Source organism: Leptopilina heterotoma, unplaced genomic scaffold (genome assembly GCF_015476425.1).
Source record: "Leptopilina heterotoma isolate Lh14 unplaced genomic scaffold, ASM1547642v1 Lhet_199, whole genome shotgun sequence".
Taxonomy (NCBI): Eukaryota; Metazoa; Arthropoda; class Insecta; order Hymenoptera; family Figitidae; genus Leptopilina; species Leptopilina heterotoma.
The window spans coordinates 131,830-149,224 of NW_025110915.1; the positions used below are offsets into that span (position 1 = coordinate 131,830).

The 17,395-nt window shown below is 23.8% G+C and overlaps 1 protein-coding gene across 1 annotated transcript; it reads right to left on the minus strand.

The window, feature by feature from the left end:
- Positions 1–5,239: 5,239 nt before the first annotated feature.
- Positions 5,240–16,991, minus strand: LOC122501071 (peroxisomal multifunctional enzyme type 2). Its single transcript, XM_043610319.1, has 16 exons — positions 16,559–16,991; positions 16,042–16,179; positions 15,814–15,966; positions 12,893–13,165; positions 12,606–12,722; positions 12,408–12,538; positions 12,278–12,334; positions 12,088–12,145; positions 11,855–12,018; positions 11,528–11,651; positions 11,104–11,276; positions 9,653–9,829; positions 8,898–9,015; positions 8,161–8,358; positions 6,135–6,229; positions 5,240–6,038 (listed from the first exon to the last, which is right to left on the minus strand). The coding sequence occupies exons 1-16, from the start codon at positions 16,614–16,616 to the stop codon at positions 5,919–5,921; spliced, it is 2,154 nt and encodes a 717-aa protein (XP_043466254.1). The 5' UTR covers positions 16,617–16,991; the 3' UTR covers positions 5,240–5,918.
- Positions 16,992–17,395: the final 404 nt, after the last annotated feature.

The window sequence follows — 17,395 nt, forward strand, 5'->3', positions numbered from 1 at the left end:
AAAATTTTCATATATCGAACGTCAAAATTGATCAATTTTTGTCCGAGTTATAAGCATTTCAGAAAAAAATTTACGTAAAAAACGTGATTTTTCAAAAACCTGTATCTCTTAAACCGCTTAATGAAAAAATTTGAAAAAAATCATGGTAGCTCATTTCAACGAGCACTAAAAGAAAAAAAATATTTGAAAAAAATCGGAGATGCAAAAGTCAAAAGGTGTCCGACTTGGCGTGGAATGCCCCATAGTAAAATTCTGCACAGGATTTCAATTATTTTTAAGACAATTTTAAAAAAATTCCTCGAAAAATGTAATTATTTTTAAAATTTTTTTGCCACAATTCAATTACATTTCACAAATCATTAAATTCTTCGCTGAAATTCAAATATTTTTAAAATCTACTATTTTAAAAAAATTTTTCAAAAGAAATCAATTATTTAAAAAAAAATGTAATAAAATTCATTGCAAGAATTCAATTATTTTCATAAATAATAAAAATCTTTACAGAATGTCAATTATTTAAAAAGCAATTAATAAAATTTGTTGCAAGAATTCAATTATTCTCCTAAATAATAAAATTCTTCGCAGGATTTCAATTATTATTTATACAATTTTAAGTAAATTCTTCGAAAAATGTAATTATTTTCAAAAATTGTATTAAAATTCTTCAAATAGGAATTCAATTATCAATTTTTTAAAATAATTTTTGCAAAAGTTCCTTGAGAATTTTCAAATCCATTTGTCTACAATTCAATTTTATGAAATTTCGATTATTCGGAAATTCGTTCAATAAAATATTTAGAAATTAAAAACTTGAAATAATTTCAAAAAGGAAATTAAATTAAACTTTTTCAAAAAAACTATAATTCTACAGAATTGTCAATTAAAAGCATGAAAAATTTTAACTTTCAAAGATTTTAATTTGAAACGTTTTTAAAATTCAATTATTTTTAAAACTCCATGTTATAATGCTTTTAATATTCAATTATTATCTAAAATTTTAACTGCAATTCATTTTTAAATCAATTTTTATAATAAAATTCTACAAGAATTCAATTTCAATTTCAACAAATTTTTAAATAATTGAATTTTTTTGACGAATTTTAATAAAATTCGTTCAGGAATAATTACATTTTTCGAGGAATTCGATTAAAATTGTATTAAAAATAATTGAAATTCCATGATGAGTTTTATTATTCGTGAAAATAATTAAATTACTGTAAAAAATTTTTATAATTTATGAAAATAATTGAATTATTGAAAGAAAATTTATAAAAAATTTGTAAATTGTTGAATTCCTGTGAAATTTTTATTATTTATGAAAATAATTTAATGTTTGCTTAGAATTTTATCAACATTTTTTTTTTAATAATTGAATTCTTTTGAAAAATTCTATTAAAATAGTATAAATATTAAAAATCATTGAATTAAGGAAAATTTTTGAAAATAATTGAATTTTGGAGAAATATTTTATTATTTTTAAATTGAAATTTTGACGAGAATTTTTTTTTTTAATTTTTGAACATAATTGAATTATTGCGAAGAATTTTATTACTTTTGAAAATAATTGAATTTCTGCATAATCATTTGTAACTTCTCCAAAATTCAATTTTTTCCAGTTCTTTAATAAAAAAAGAGAAAGAAAAAAAGAGAGAGGCAAATATAGAGAAAGAGAAAGAAAGTAAGAAAATGAGAAAGAGAGAGAGAGAGCTCGTTGTTCTTTCCCAAAAATAATATACATATATGGCCTCCGGGCCCTTTTACTGCGACGAATACTGTTAATGTGTGCGCGCCAGTTCATCACTATATCGCTATCATTTTTTCCCCCAGATCCCCATTGTCATCCAATCGTTCGTGTATATTTAGAAAAAGCCGCATTTCTGATTCAATAGCAGATTTTTTTTTAATTAATCAACCACAATAAGCTTATTATATATTCCATTTGTAATGTACATATTTCTGTGAAATCCCTCCATTTGGATCGTCTTGTGTTTGAGATTGTATCGTATATTTTTTTTAATTCTCATGCGATTTGATGAAAAGCTGATGAAAATTTTTATCTATATTATTTTCTTCTCGTAATAATTATCTTCTGATGACTATCATTTGATTATTATTTTTTGATGATTGTTTATTAAGATTCGGACTTTAGATATTTATTATGCAGAAATGATATAATTTATTTTAATTGAGAAATATACAACAGGTCCAAATTTATTTATTTTTCTGCTTTTTCAAATGAAAAACAAAGATTTTATATAAAATTTGTAAATTAGGATGTCTTCAAATTTTTTTTTTTGTATAAATTTCTAAATAGAATTTATAAATAATTTCGTTAGAAATTGTGATTAAAAAACTGAAGTTAGACAAATTTTTTTTTTCTAAAAGAATCTAAAAATTTTGTATCCAAAGAATGTTGACAAATCAATATTATGAAAATTTCTTACTTTTATTTTATAAAAATCTTTTTAAAAATTATTAACAAATACAATTTAATCAATAAAATTTTGAGAAAATTAGTATAAAAAAATTATCTAATTAAAATTAGAAATATTAGTAGGTTTCAAAAATAATTGGAAAAAATCTATACTCGAAAATTAAAACAAAAATAATAATCCTTTTGGTATACTGTTATATAATAGATATGATATATAATAATTTATCAAGTAATTCCAAAATATTTTCCCCGAACGTCATTAAATTAAATTTATCGTAATTAATTTTCATTTAATTATTATAATTGGCAATTAAAAACGACAAAGAAAATACTTAAATCGCTTAATACGTTTGGAAGAGTATACACAAATAAAACAGATTTTACAAAATTAGAACTAAAATTAAATAACAAAAATCCAATTTAAAACAAAACAATAATAAACACAAATAATTATTTATTACTCATTATTTTCTATTAATATTTATAAACATTAATTTATTATTATTTTTTAAAATTATTTTGTAATAAAAAGGTCTAAAACCCTAAAAAAATACTACATCCTATTATTATATTATTTTGTTATTATTATTAGATAAATATTTTCTATTTTAGAAATCTATTTTATAAAAAAAGTGAAAGAGTGTTTTTTCTTTCACCTTTTACACATAAATATCTTTCAAAAATCGAAAAAATAATTTTTATATTATTATATTATATAATTATTATTTTTTTATTTATTATAACATATAGTTCATACCTTTCGATTTTGAACGTGATTGTAATATTATAATATATAATTATGAAGATAAATTATTTTTAAAACGAAAAAAAGAAAAGAAAAAGAGAATTTTCAATCTAAATTAAAATCGATAAAATTAAATAACGAATAAAAAATTTACGATTAGTTGAGAAATTGAATTTATAATAAATCGCATTCCAGTAGGGATTAGGCAATTCCATTTAATTACAGTTGCCATTAATTAAATTGACATCTATAAAATAATCACGGGGATTAAGGTACTTATATACTTGTGTGTTGTACAAAGTGAATTTTAAAGAAAGAAAATAAAATGTTAAATTAGCAAAGAGGAACGATACTTTATATATGTATATGTATGTTACCGGTAAAACCCGAAGTCCAGGCATTTTGCGAAATGCCTAGACAAATCGGGAAATACCTAAAATCTTAGGTATTACTCAAATTTCCTAGACATTTTTAGGTATTTTCCGAATTGCCTAGGCATTTTCGTAAATTTCCTAGGCATTTCGCGAAATGCCGAAGTCGATTTAGGCAAATTGAAAAATTTATTGAAACCTTAATTGTGAACATATATTTTTTGCTGGTTATTTGTTGCAGCATGTCAAACTTACGGGATTTTCGCCGTAGATTACGAATCTGTAAGTTAAATTGTCCCATCACGTCTCAATTTTGAGAAAAACGGGGTCCAAGTGTCAAAATATCCCATTTTTAGCACTTTTTGAAGCACTATAAAAAAAAGAACGCGACGTGATAGAAAGCTCAAATATGTCTTAAATGAGAGCTCGAACCCTCAACTTTAAAATCTAAAAACAAAAAACTATGTAGAAATAACTCAAAATTGTGGTGAACAACTTTTTACCGCGTGCGCGCCCATCAGCTATTATTTTAGTTAGCGATCATATAGGGTAAATTAATAAAAAGTTGTTCCCCACAATTTTAAGTTATTTCTACTTGGCTTTTTGCTTTTGGATGTTAAAGTTGAGGGTTCGAGCTCTTATTTAAGACATATTTGAGCTTTCTATCACATCGCGTTCTTTTTTATAGTGCTTCAAAAAGTGCTAAAAATGGCATATTTTGATACTTTGACCCCGTTTTTCTCAAAATTGAGACGTATTCTTGTAGCAATATTTTGTCGAACAGTGTAATAGACTAATAATTTTGTAAACAATCTGTTTACATTAGTATGCGCAGCTTACAAATGATCAACTTTTCATTTTGCCTAAATCGACTTGGGCATTTCGCGAAATGACTAGGTATTTCGCGAAATACCTAGGCAATTTGAGAAATGCCTAAAATTTCTAGGTAAAACTCGAATTTCCTGGCCACTTTTAGGTATTTCCCGATTTGCCTAGGCATTTCGCAAAATGCCTGGACTTCGGGTTTTACCGGTAACATGTATATATAAAATAGTCCTGGGGATATTTTTGACCAGGGAGAATTCAAGCTTCTTGTTCTGTTAATAAAATCAGTCGCTAATTACGCAAAGCGTTCGAGCGTATTGCGTTGGAGTGCTAAAGGCACACCATCCGCGTAAGTTTTGTTTTCTCCCTTCTTCAAAATTGCCCACAAAATCTCTCTCGTTTCTTTCTCATATATATATACATGTAGACATAAACTCACACATAAATTGCGCATTCATTTGTAGAATTAACGCATAAAAAAAAGGAAGTGAAAAAAAACATTACGCTCGTCATATTACTCGCTTGCTGAACTTGCGTCAATTACTTTAATCCCCCCCAGGACCAATTGCTGATTAGAAGGATTTATGCCGCTTATATGGATCGCTCTTTCATTAAACTATGCAGAGAATTCAGTGAAATTATTTTTTATCTCAAAAAAGTTTAAATAAATAAAAATAAATTAATAAAATAATAATTATATAGTATTGAATATTTATTGCATATTCCGTACAATAAAATATAATTATAATTTATAATCTACAACTTATTTAAAAGTTATGAAAAATTATAATAAAATTAGAATTCAAGGATATACACTATTTCTGGATAATTGGTTCGGTGTTTATACACAAATGACAAAAATTATTTATATATATATAAAACTCTTTTATTTCATTATGTATAAAAATTTCCCCCTTTATATGTGCAATAACACCTTAATAAACAAACGATAATTGGATTATTCGATAATTTATAATTCTCGATCATCCATTAAATTTCTGACATAAAATTGATTTCTATGCTTCAATATTTTCTTCCGTTTATTAAACAAAAGGATAAGTGTCAATAAGCTTTCCATTAATCCTCGAATTGTAATCATAATATTTATTTTCTATAAGCATTCTAATCGCACAATGAGTGAAAAGTTCAGACTAGTATTTAAAAATATTACAGAATTGGAAGACAATTCGGAAAAATTGTTCCAAAATTGACATTAACTTTTTTCCAATGTAAAATAATAAATAATAATAATATAATTGACCCAATAAAAACATTGGAGTCAATTATTTAAATATTATCCCAATTTTATTTTTTTTTTCTTGATAAATCGTAATTTGTAAATAAATTTACGTTTACTTTTTTTAATTCTATCCAAATTCATTGACACTCAAACTTTAGTTTTATTTTTTCTTCTTGTTTTTGAAGAATTTTGAATTTAAATCAAGAGATATAAAATATCGACATATTATTTTGTTGATACTTACAGATATAGTACAAATATATATATAAACATATATATCAAAGAGGCAGAACTGGAATAAATTTACAGTTTTGGTCGATTAGCATCGAGTAAAGTCTTCAATTTTTGAGTCAACATAATATTGCCTTTTATTTTGAGCTTTCCTTGCATGAATGCGACTTGAGGATTTAACTTTCCAAGCGTCTGTACAAAAAAAAACAAATTTACAAATTAATATAAATATTCGTATAAAAATAGGAGTTAGAAAAAAAATTTTATTTTAGAAGAAAAAGAAAATACCATTTGAATCATATCTTTATCATCGATGGTGAGAGTTGTGTCTGCTTTCGTTTTGGGTTCACCTCTGTACACTTCTCCCTTCTTCAAATCGATTGCTGTAAAAATAAATATTACATTTTTATATTTATCGCAAATTTATTCAAAATAAAATTATTTTTAAAATAAAAAGTTGAAGTCTGATTTATTTTATACATTTTTAAAATGAAAATGGCAATTTATATTTATCAGAAAATGTTCTGAACATTCAAATGAACGAAAGTCTTCGACTCGGAGTGATCGCTTTCTTCATGTTTTATAATAATTAAATTTTGCTACTTTGTTACTGTAACTCCTTCAAAAATTATTTTCATCACTTCGAATTATTCATTTCTAGAATTTTCAACTAAAATTCTTCTTGTCAATTTTTTTAAAATAATTTTTGAAAACGTTCTTTGTAAATTTTCAAATTCTTTTGTTTTCAATTTAATTTTACGAAATTTCGATTATTCTGACATTCTTCAATTAAATATATTAGAAATTAAAAACTTCAAATAATTAAAAAAAATTCCATTCAACTTATTGAAAAAAATTAATTCTACTATAGAATTCTTAATTAAAAGTTCAAATTTAAAAGTTTTAAAAGTTCAAAGATTTTAATATCAAATTCATTTTTAAATCAATATTTATTAGAAAATTGTACGAGAATTCAATTATTTAACTATAAAAATAAATATTTTATTAAAGAATTGAATGTTTCTTAAAATTGAGTTCTCATAAAGAATTCATTCATTTTATCAACAAATTTGTAAATAACTTAATTCTTTTGACAAATTTTAATAAAATTTTTAAGAATAATTGCATTTTTCGAGAAATTTGATGAAAATTGTATTAAAAATAATTGAAATTTTGACAAGGATTTTATTAAAATTTTTGAAAAAAATTGAATTTCAGAGCAAAATTTTATTATTTATAAAAATAATTGAAATTTTGAAGAGAATTTTTGTAAATTTTTAAACATAATTGGATTTCTGCAAAGAATTTTATTAAAATTATTTTTAAAAAATTGAATTTTTACGTAAAGAATTTCATTAAAAAATGTATTGAAAATAATACTTAAATTCTAATAAATAAATTGTAGCAAAGGTTATTAAAATAATTAAATTTCTTTGATAAATTTTAATACAATTTTTAAGAATAATAACTTTTTTCGATGAATTCCATTAAAGTTGTATTAAAAATAATTTAAATTCAACATTGAGTTTTATTATTTATAAAAATAATTGAATCCCTGTAAAAAATGTTATTATTTATGAAAATAATTGAATAATATATGAAAATAATTTGGAAATAATTGAATTCCTGTGAAATTTTTATTATTTATGAAAATAATTAAATGTTTGCGTAGAATTTTATTAAAATTACTTTTAACTAATTGAATTTTTTTAAGAATTTTTATTAAAGTAGTAGATATTAAAAATCATTGAATTGAGGAAAGTTTTTAAAAATAATTAAAATTTTGCCAAGAATTTTATGAATATTTTTGAAAATAATTGAATTTCTGCAATCAATTGTAATTGCATCTGTTTATGATTTATTTTAATTTCAATTTAATATAAAATTGATTATTCATTATTTTATAATTTTTTTAATTGAAAATTGCAATTTTGTATTCCATCTATTTACGGAATATTTAAATTTTAATTTAATATAAAACTTAATACAAATGTTATGTGAACATTAACTTAATGTAAATGGTTTTTTGTTTGTCACATAAATGTTAATTTAATATGAATGTTAACTCAATAAAAATTTAATTCTCTAATGTGATATAAATTCTATTCCTTAAAGTATAATATGAATGTTATATTCTATATAAATTTTGAGCATATTCACAGTAAATTTTTCCTCTTAATTGAATCTATTTTTGAAATACTTCAGTCTTTAATGAAGGCAATTTAAAAATTTTGTTAAATATTTTACTAAAAAGTGATAAGAGTAAAAAAGCAATTAATTTCAACGATTATTCCACTGCTTTGGAAATACTTACTCCATTGGGCTGTTGGTTCGCCTTTCGATGTCACTACATAGTGAAATATTCCATTTATTTTCTTAACTTCTTCCGTGTGTGACTTGACATAATCATTAATTTGCTCAAAGACTCCATCGCTTTCGAGATTTACTTTAGCCGAGCACAAATTCTTCATAACTGTTGGCTGCTGAACTTGTTTCAAGTCAATATAAGCACCTAATTTAAATAAAATAAAAAATTATAATTCAGTAATTAAAAAATATGAGAAATATACATATATTAAAATTTTTAAATATTCTATTAAATTATTAAATTATCAGTTATTTTATTCTATTTTTATTTATTAATTTATTCTATTCTATTCTTAATATTTAATTATTAAATTATTTTAATTTCTAATTTTTAATTATCCATAAATTGAACGTTCAAACGAACGACGATTTTTTCGTTAAAATTTGAATTTTGTTAAGAAACATTTGTTTGCTATTTCAGAAAATTAATTCCTTTCTATAAACACTGGTTTTATTTTATTTTTAATTTTATTCTGCGGTAATTTTTAAAAATATTTACAAAGAAAAAGTTTCGTTCATTTAGTAAAATTTAATTACAGAGAATTTATAATTAACATGAATGAAATCGTGTTCGAAAAATAAAAATCATGTATGTTAATCACAAGAACAAAAGAAGATAAAAATGATGATGAAATAAGCAAAAAAAAATTGATAAAGTACTTAATTAAAATTGAAAATATTCACCTGTAATGACTGGAGTTTCAGTTTCAACTACTGTTGTCTCGAAGTGAATTCTGTTTCCCTCTTGCCACATATCAGTACGTAATGTCTGTCCTGGATAAACTGGCTTTGTAAATCTTACCTGTAACAATTGAAATTAATTGAAAATTTACAAATAAATTACTGAGAGAATAATTAAAATGGCGTATACACAAGAGAGAAAACAAGAAAACGAACTGACTCAACAAAATTCTTTAATACTCTTTTGCCATATCATTCATTGATTCTTGTCTGTCCACTACTATTCCGCTTCGTGTCCATTACACACATTACGTAACATTCAGTATCAATGACGTAACGCCAACTTCGATTATTTTACATCGTTTATTTACATATAAAAAAAAATTTCATATTTTAAATAAAGTCAAAGATCAAAGATATTTAAAAGCTACAAAATTCAATTATTCACAACAATTTGCTATTAAATTTATATTATTAATTTACTACCTGATATTAAATATAATTAATCTATTTTTAGTTTATGTATATTCAGATTTATTAAATTCCGAATTAGTTAATTAATTCATTTTTAAATTCATTTTTAAATAAAAATTAATTTTATTACATAAATATTTTTAATTTCATTGTTTTATTTTCAAATTAACAGTAAATAAAGTTAATAAATGCACTTTATTCAAATTTCAATTTGACTCAGTTTTCTCATTTATAAATTTATAATTTCTTTCAATTTTCTTGGAAAATTTAATTAAATTTATTACCTTGATTGCTTTGAATAAATCTGAATCGCCGCCAGCGTACGTATGAAGCACGTGACGAGTTGAAAATCCAAGTGAGCATAATCCATGTAAAATAGGCTGCGAATATCCAGCTAAACTGGCGATCATTGGATCAATATGAAGTGGATTATAATCGCCACTTAATCTATACAATGCTGCCTGTAAGATTAACAGATTTTTTTATCAAAGTAAATAATGCAACAAAATCTATATTTAATATTGATCTTTGACATTTCATGATTATTCATCATTTAGACCTTGATGTTAATAAGCCTTTTCTTTAAATATCAAATTGGCGTTTAATTTTTTACAAATGTAGAGTAAAAATATATTTTTATTTATTTTATTTTATATTCATAAAATTAATTTCAAGGTAGTTTTTTAATTTTTTGCAATGAATTCAAATGATTATAAAATTAAATGGGTCAGAAAATATTTTGACCTCTTTTGAATTTTTATTTTTCTTAAAAACTGGTAGATTTTGAAATCCGTGCGTAGCTTTGTAGAAAATATGTTTTTGTATCCACAAAAAAATTGCCGAATAAAAAGTTTGATTTTTACTATTTCTGCAGAATTTTTTTTTTTGAAAAAAATTGTTTTTTTTATCGAAAAGTTGCAATTTTTATCTTTGAATCTTAAATAATAACATAACTGACTCTTAAGTTATTTGTCACCTTCCAAGAATCGAATTTTAATCTTAACCAAAATAAAAATTATTTTTATGTTAAAAATACTAAAAAAATCCTATTGCTATTCAATTTTTGTATTTGAAAATTCATTTTTTTAACTAATTTTAGAAAATAATTTTTTTTTACATAAAAAAAATATAAAATATAAAACAAATTACAATAAAATACAAATGAATTTTCAAAAAAAAAAACTTGAATAATAATGATATTCATCAAAAAATTATTATATGAAAACAATTTTATATAATTTTTAAATGATTTTCTTGATACAGTTGATATATTTTTAAATATTTTTTATTTTTTATATAAAAAAATTATGATATGAAATTAGTTAGAAAAATAAACTAATCAATTTTCAAATAAAACAATGAATAACGATAGTATTTTTAGTCTAAAACCAATTTTTTGCCATTAAAAAAAAATTAAATTAAAAAAATTCTTCAAAAATTCATAGTAAAAATCCAATTTTCCATTCAACAACTTTTGTGGATACAAAAACATTTTCTAGAAAATTACGCATGGATTTTAAGATCCATACATTTTTCGAAAAAAAAATTCAAAAGAGATCGAAACATTTTCCGATACATTTTATTTTATGGATATTTAATTCCTAACGAAAAAATTAACATAAATATAATTTTATGGGAGATTTAAAATATTTTCTTAATATTATGTAGTTAAAAATATCCCTTAACAAAATAATTTTTTACTATGAAAAGTAATTATTTACGAAAATATTTTTACCTGATCGATGTTAGTTTTTTGTTGAACTGACATGTCCGGTTTGCGTTTTGGATGATCAAATGTTGGAATAATGTGAGGTGAAGTTCGTTTACCGTTAAAACCACCACCTCCAATAACGAATACGGACATTTGAGTTGTTGTTAATTTATCTCCATTTTCGTCGAAGGATTCCTCTGCAAAAAAAAGTATTTTTGTTCACGTAATCTAATAGTATCCATTTTATTTAATAATTTCATTAATAATTAGTAAACAATCTATTAATAATTAATAAGCAATGTATTAATTATATTATAATATTTATTAAATTTATTAAATGATAGTAAATAATTTAATTCTTACGAAATAATTTATAAATATTATAGAGTAATTTATTAATCATTTCGTCAAAAATTTTCTTTAATTCAAAAAAATTCTATTTATTTACGTTCGACTAGAATAACGGCTCCTTTTCCCTTATCCATGACATCTTTAACACGGAAGCGAGATTCAATTTTTCCTTCTGTTGGGAAACGTTTAAAAACCTCCAAATATTGTTCACCGTGAAGAATCTGTAATGAAAAAAATATTAAGACTATACGAATAATTTAACAGTAACGACATTTTGTATCTTAATTAATTTAAGTGATTTAATATCATTATTTTTATATTTTAAGTGATTGAACAATATAATGAATTATTTTTATTGAAAATTAAGATTGAGAAATTAAAACTGAAAAATAATAATTTCTAAAAAAAAAAATATTAAACAAACCCTGGTTGGATCAAGTTGCACTCCAGGTAGAACATTTTCGAAAATTGAAGATGTTAAAAGTCCTCTCACTCCAAAAGTAATGAAATATGTTGGCAATACTGAGAAATTTTCATGGTTTTCGTACAGATAACGCATATCGGAAGATTCTTTTGTAGTCGCACCAACTACAAACAGTTTTTATTATTATTTAGCTATATTTCAATTATATTTATCTTCTTCTTCTTAAATCTTACCTCCGAGAGCGTAGAGAATTATGTCCCGTTTATCGTAATCGAGCTTATTAATCACATCCTGAAAAAAAGAATCAATTCTCAATTTTGTATAATTTATAAGTATTGCTTATACTGAAAAAGAATTTTTAAAAATGAAATTGAGAAATAAAATTCAAACTATGAAATTTTTAAATAGAAAATTAGAACTTACACCACTATTTCCCTCTCTCATTTTGTCGAGACTGTTAATAAGTTCGCCTGTTGCTTCCTAGAAAGAAGGGAAGATTCAAATAACACAATTCTTCATTATCACACTATTAAGAAAATTTTTTTCTAATTACTCCAATAGAATTCAAGTGTTTCGCTTCAGACATGTCGGTGACAGATTCCCAATTATCTCGGACAGCTTCGGGTGTTACCATTTCGTTTAAATTCTTGCGTAGAATGCAACCCGTTGAACGGACCACATGAGCTGTTGGAATAAATAGTTTATAAAATTTTTGACTTACAAAAAAAGGAAATTTAGGAAAAAAACTAACTTTTTCCTGCCCAGCCCGCCGCAGCATCGATAATAGATCCATTATCGGGACAATTTTCGTGACACAGCCACGCAACGACAGGTGCGATTAATTCCGGTTTCAATGCCGTAAATAAATCTACGAGAAAAAACACCTTATTAAAAAAGTTTGCTTTTTTAAATGTAATAAACGTTAAATTTAAAAAAAAAGTAAACGTAAAAAACAGTTCATTGTTTAAAGTTCAGCTTTCTTTGTTTTGTTTTTATTTTTATGGAGAATAATCTTGTGTAAAATCCCAGAAAAGTTACCTGGAGGGAGAATGTCTTCGGTGAGACGTGAAGCGGCTGTTGGTACAATAACATTCGTGTGAATATTGTATTTTTCTCCCTCGAGTGCCAAGGTATTTGCTAAACCAACTAAACCCATTTTTGCAGAACTATAATTCGCTTGTCCGAAATTTCCATAAATTCCACTGTGACTCGATGTCATTACCACTCGGCCAAAACTTTGCTTTCGAAAATAGGGCCAAGCGGCTTGCGTTAATTTTGCAGCTGCTTTCAAATGCACACTATGCACAAGATCTACAATTTTTTTTTCAAAAGTTAATCACATTATCAAGAATTGAATATTTTTATCAAAAATAACAGGGTTGCCACAAAAATTTAATTTTCTTTTCCCTGATTTCCAGATAAAATTTTATCTTTTTCCCTGACCCTAAAGAATATTCTGATTCGCTTTAAAAATTATTAGATACTAAAAAAATGTTCTATTTACGAATTTCTTTAATTGTAAAATTATTCGAAAATATTAATAACTTAACTTCTTTTTAAATCATTATTATTTTTTTAGAGGAAAAAAGATTTCAAAACTTTAAAATTCAAACCTTTTGAAATTCAATAACTTGAAAGAATATGAATAGAATTATTATAAAACATGAAGAAATGGATCACTTCGAGTCAAAGACTCGAAGTGATCCATTTCTGCATGTTTTATAATAATTAAAGGTGACCGAGTGATAAAATCATTTTATATTATAATATTAAAAATATTGTTATTGTAACTTCTTAAAAATTATTTTCATGGTTTCAATTCAATTAGTATTTTTTAAAATTTTTAAATAAAATTCTATTTATGATAAAGTTTTTTTTGAGAATTTTCAAATTCATTTGTTTAAAATTCAGTTTTACGAAATTTCGATTATTCGGAAATTCTTCAATTAAATATACATTAGAAAATAAAAACTTGAAATAATTTTAAAAAATTGCGATTAAGCTATATTTGAAAAAAAATTAGTTCCATAGAATTTTCAATTAAAAGTATGAAAAATTCAAATTTTCAAAGAGTTTAATTTTAAACCTTTACAAAATTCAATTATTTCGGAAAATTGCAATTATTAGTAACTTTTTCAAAGTTAAATCTAAAACTTTATATGAAATTAATTTTTAAATCAATTTTTATTAGAAAATTCTACGACAATTCAATTATTTAAATACAAATGTAAATAATTTATTGAATAAATGAATGAATGAATGTTTCTTAAAATTTAATTCTTATATAGAATTTTATCAACAAATTTTTAAATAATTGAATTCTTTCGACGAATTTTAATAGAATTTTTACATTTTTTGAGGAATTTGATTAAAATTGTATTAAAAATAATTGAAATTCTGCAATGAGTTTTATTATTTATGAAAATAATCGAATTATTGCAAAGAATTTTATAAAAAAGTTTACAACAATTGATTTTTTTCGAAAAAATGTATGCAAATTCTATTTTTAATAATTAAATTCCTGTGAAATTTTCATTATTTTAGAAGATAATTGAATATTCGTTTAGAACTTTGTCAAAATTGTTTTTAAATAATTGAATTCTTTTGAGAAATTTTATTAAAATAGTAGAATAATAAAAATCATTGAATTGAGAAAATTTTTTGATAATAATTGAAATTTCGCCATGAATTTTATTAAAGTTTTTGAAAATAATTGAATTTTATTACTTTTAAGAATAATTGAATTCTTGTGACGAATACTATTACTTATGAAAACAATTGAATTTCGCAATGAATTTTATTAAAATTCCTGAAAATAATTGAATTTTGTCGAAGAATTTTGCTATTCAATTAAAAAGATAATTGAAATGTTGAAATGTTGTTGTCGCAATGAATTTTATTAAAATTCCTGAAAATAATTCAATTTTGTCGAAGAATTTTGCTATTCAATTAACCCTCCATCCGTCGCATGGTGAGAATTTCCCTCACCCAGCTTCTTTTTTTATTTATAACTTTTAAAATACAAAAAATTATAATTTCATATTCTCAGTACCTTTTACGGCACTCTTCTTCTTTACATTAAAACAATTTTGGTGTTTTTTTATATTTTAATTTCTTTGTTATTGAATTTGAAAGCAGCAAATGTCGGGGATTTTTGACGCGAAGTGAGGGAACTTCTCACCATGCGACTGACCGCGTATACTCGATTTCATTTGTCATTAATTTTTTATTTAAATAATTAACAGAAAATAAAAGTTAATTTTACTGCCAATAGGTTGTTTAGAAATTCTATTGAACATTCAAAAAAAAATTTGGCATTTTAGAACAAGTTTGGAATAATTTATGAGGGTGAGAATTTCTCTCACCTGCGACGGATCGCGTTACAAAAAAAGGTGCGACGGATGGAGGGTTAAAAAGATAATTGAAATGTTGACGACAATTTTTTTTGGATTCTTTGAAAATAATTGAATTTCTGCGAAGAATTTTATTAATTTTGAAAATAATTGAATGCTTGTGATGAATATTGATATTTATAAAAATTATTGAATTTTGCAATGAATTTTATAAAAATTTCTGAATATAATTGAATTTCGGCGAAGAATTTTGCTATTTTAGAAGATAGTTAAAATGTTGACGAGAATTTTTAAAAATTTTTTGAAAATAGTTGAATTTCTGGAAAGAATTTTAATGTTTATTAAGATAGTTAAATTCTTTCAAATAATTACGTTAAAATTTTTAAAATTGAAACTAATTTCAACAGAATTGAAATTAAAGTTTTTCAAAAAAAATACTTCATTAAATGATTTATAAGTAATAACTTTACGGCAGTTCTTCAATAAAATTAAGTTATTTAAAATAAATTATTGTCAGAAATAGAAAAAATTTAAGGTTTTTTTTTTAGAATTCGTGGTAATTTCCCTGTCACCTGTGGCAACCCTGAATAAAAATTAAATACAAACCCCAGTCTGTATCCGACATTCGCATAAACGATTTATCTCGTAAGATACCAGCATTATTAATGATAATATCAACGCGTCCAAATGCGTCAATTGCAGATTTCACGACTTTTTCACCGTCGACGACAGAATCGTAGTTGGCAACAGCTTTTCCTCCTGAAAGAATCGGGAAAATTTAGAAATTATCATCTGAATTTAGGAGAATTAATAGAATTTGTAATGGAAACAAACCGTTTCTTCGTATTTCGTCAACAACAACATCGGCCGCTTTTTTACTGCTTCCATCGCCATGTCGACCTCCACCCAAATCGTTAACAACCACGCTGGCACCTCTTGATGCAAGTAATAATGCATAAGCTCGCCCGAGTCCTGAAAATAATTAATTTTCTCAAAAGAATGTCGAGATTTATTTGTTTACTCTCTCGAAGTCCACAGATAGATATCTTATCAATTTTTTCTTAATACAGAAATAAACTTTAATGAACGTAGGCTAAAAATAACCCCTAATACAAAAAAAAGAATACAAAAAATTAAAAGAATACCAAAATTACTGAATAATGTAGAAAAATTACAAAATGTGTAAAATAAGGAAAATAAGTATAAGTGAAAGTTAAGGTTATGTAGCCAAATTTGTTTAACGATCGAAAAAAACGAATAAACTTCTTTTCTTCTAACCTAAATGAAATAAAAAAAATTCGCATATATTAAGACACTAAAAATTAAATTATACGCATTAAAAAATTAATACCTGCTCCAGCACCGGTTACAATCGCCACACGATCATCAAATCTCACTTTGTTCGACATTATTAAAATTTCTTCAAGAACCTGAGAAGTAATGTCTCCAGAAACAAGTCCCAATAATCAACTGCTGAAGGAATTTATAAATGACACTGCAAAATGTTAAATTACTTTATCGGCGCAAAGGTCAACATAAAAAATAAAAAAACAAAAGATAAGTGTTATTCACTTATTAACATTGACACAAATACACTTTCCTTTTTCCAATTACACAACAACAATGTTAATTAAAGACGGTTGATCCTTGTGAACTGATTACAAATATAGAACTGATTAAAATTTTTGTAATCTTTACTGAAAACACATTAAAAATAAGATTGTTTATTTATATTCTTCCTTTTAAAACTGACAGGTTAATTTGACACGTCGGCCATGACAGTTTTTCTCAACATATGATCTTGACTTTAACAGGCAGTGCCACCTGCTTCACTATTATTCAACCAATCAAAAACCTTAGCGCGAAAATTCAAAGTTTTTGTTAAAAATAAATTTCAAATGTGCTCCGAAATAAATAAACAAACATATTTTAAACAATTTGAAATTTAATTATATCTAAAAATTAAAAATATAAAACTTAAAATTTTATTATTTTCAAGAATTTTTAACTAAACATATTCTTTAAATCAATTATTATTTTTAATAATTTTCGGAAACTTTTTCGAGAATTCAATTATTTAAGTAAAACAGTTGAATTTTTTTATAATAATTGTTAATTGCAACACCTCGCGCATTCCTTTTAAAGTTATTAAAAGTAATTGTTTAAAATATTACGAAAATATTAAAAT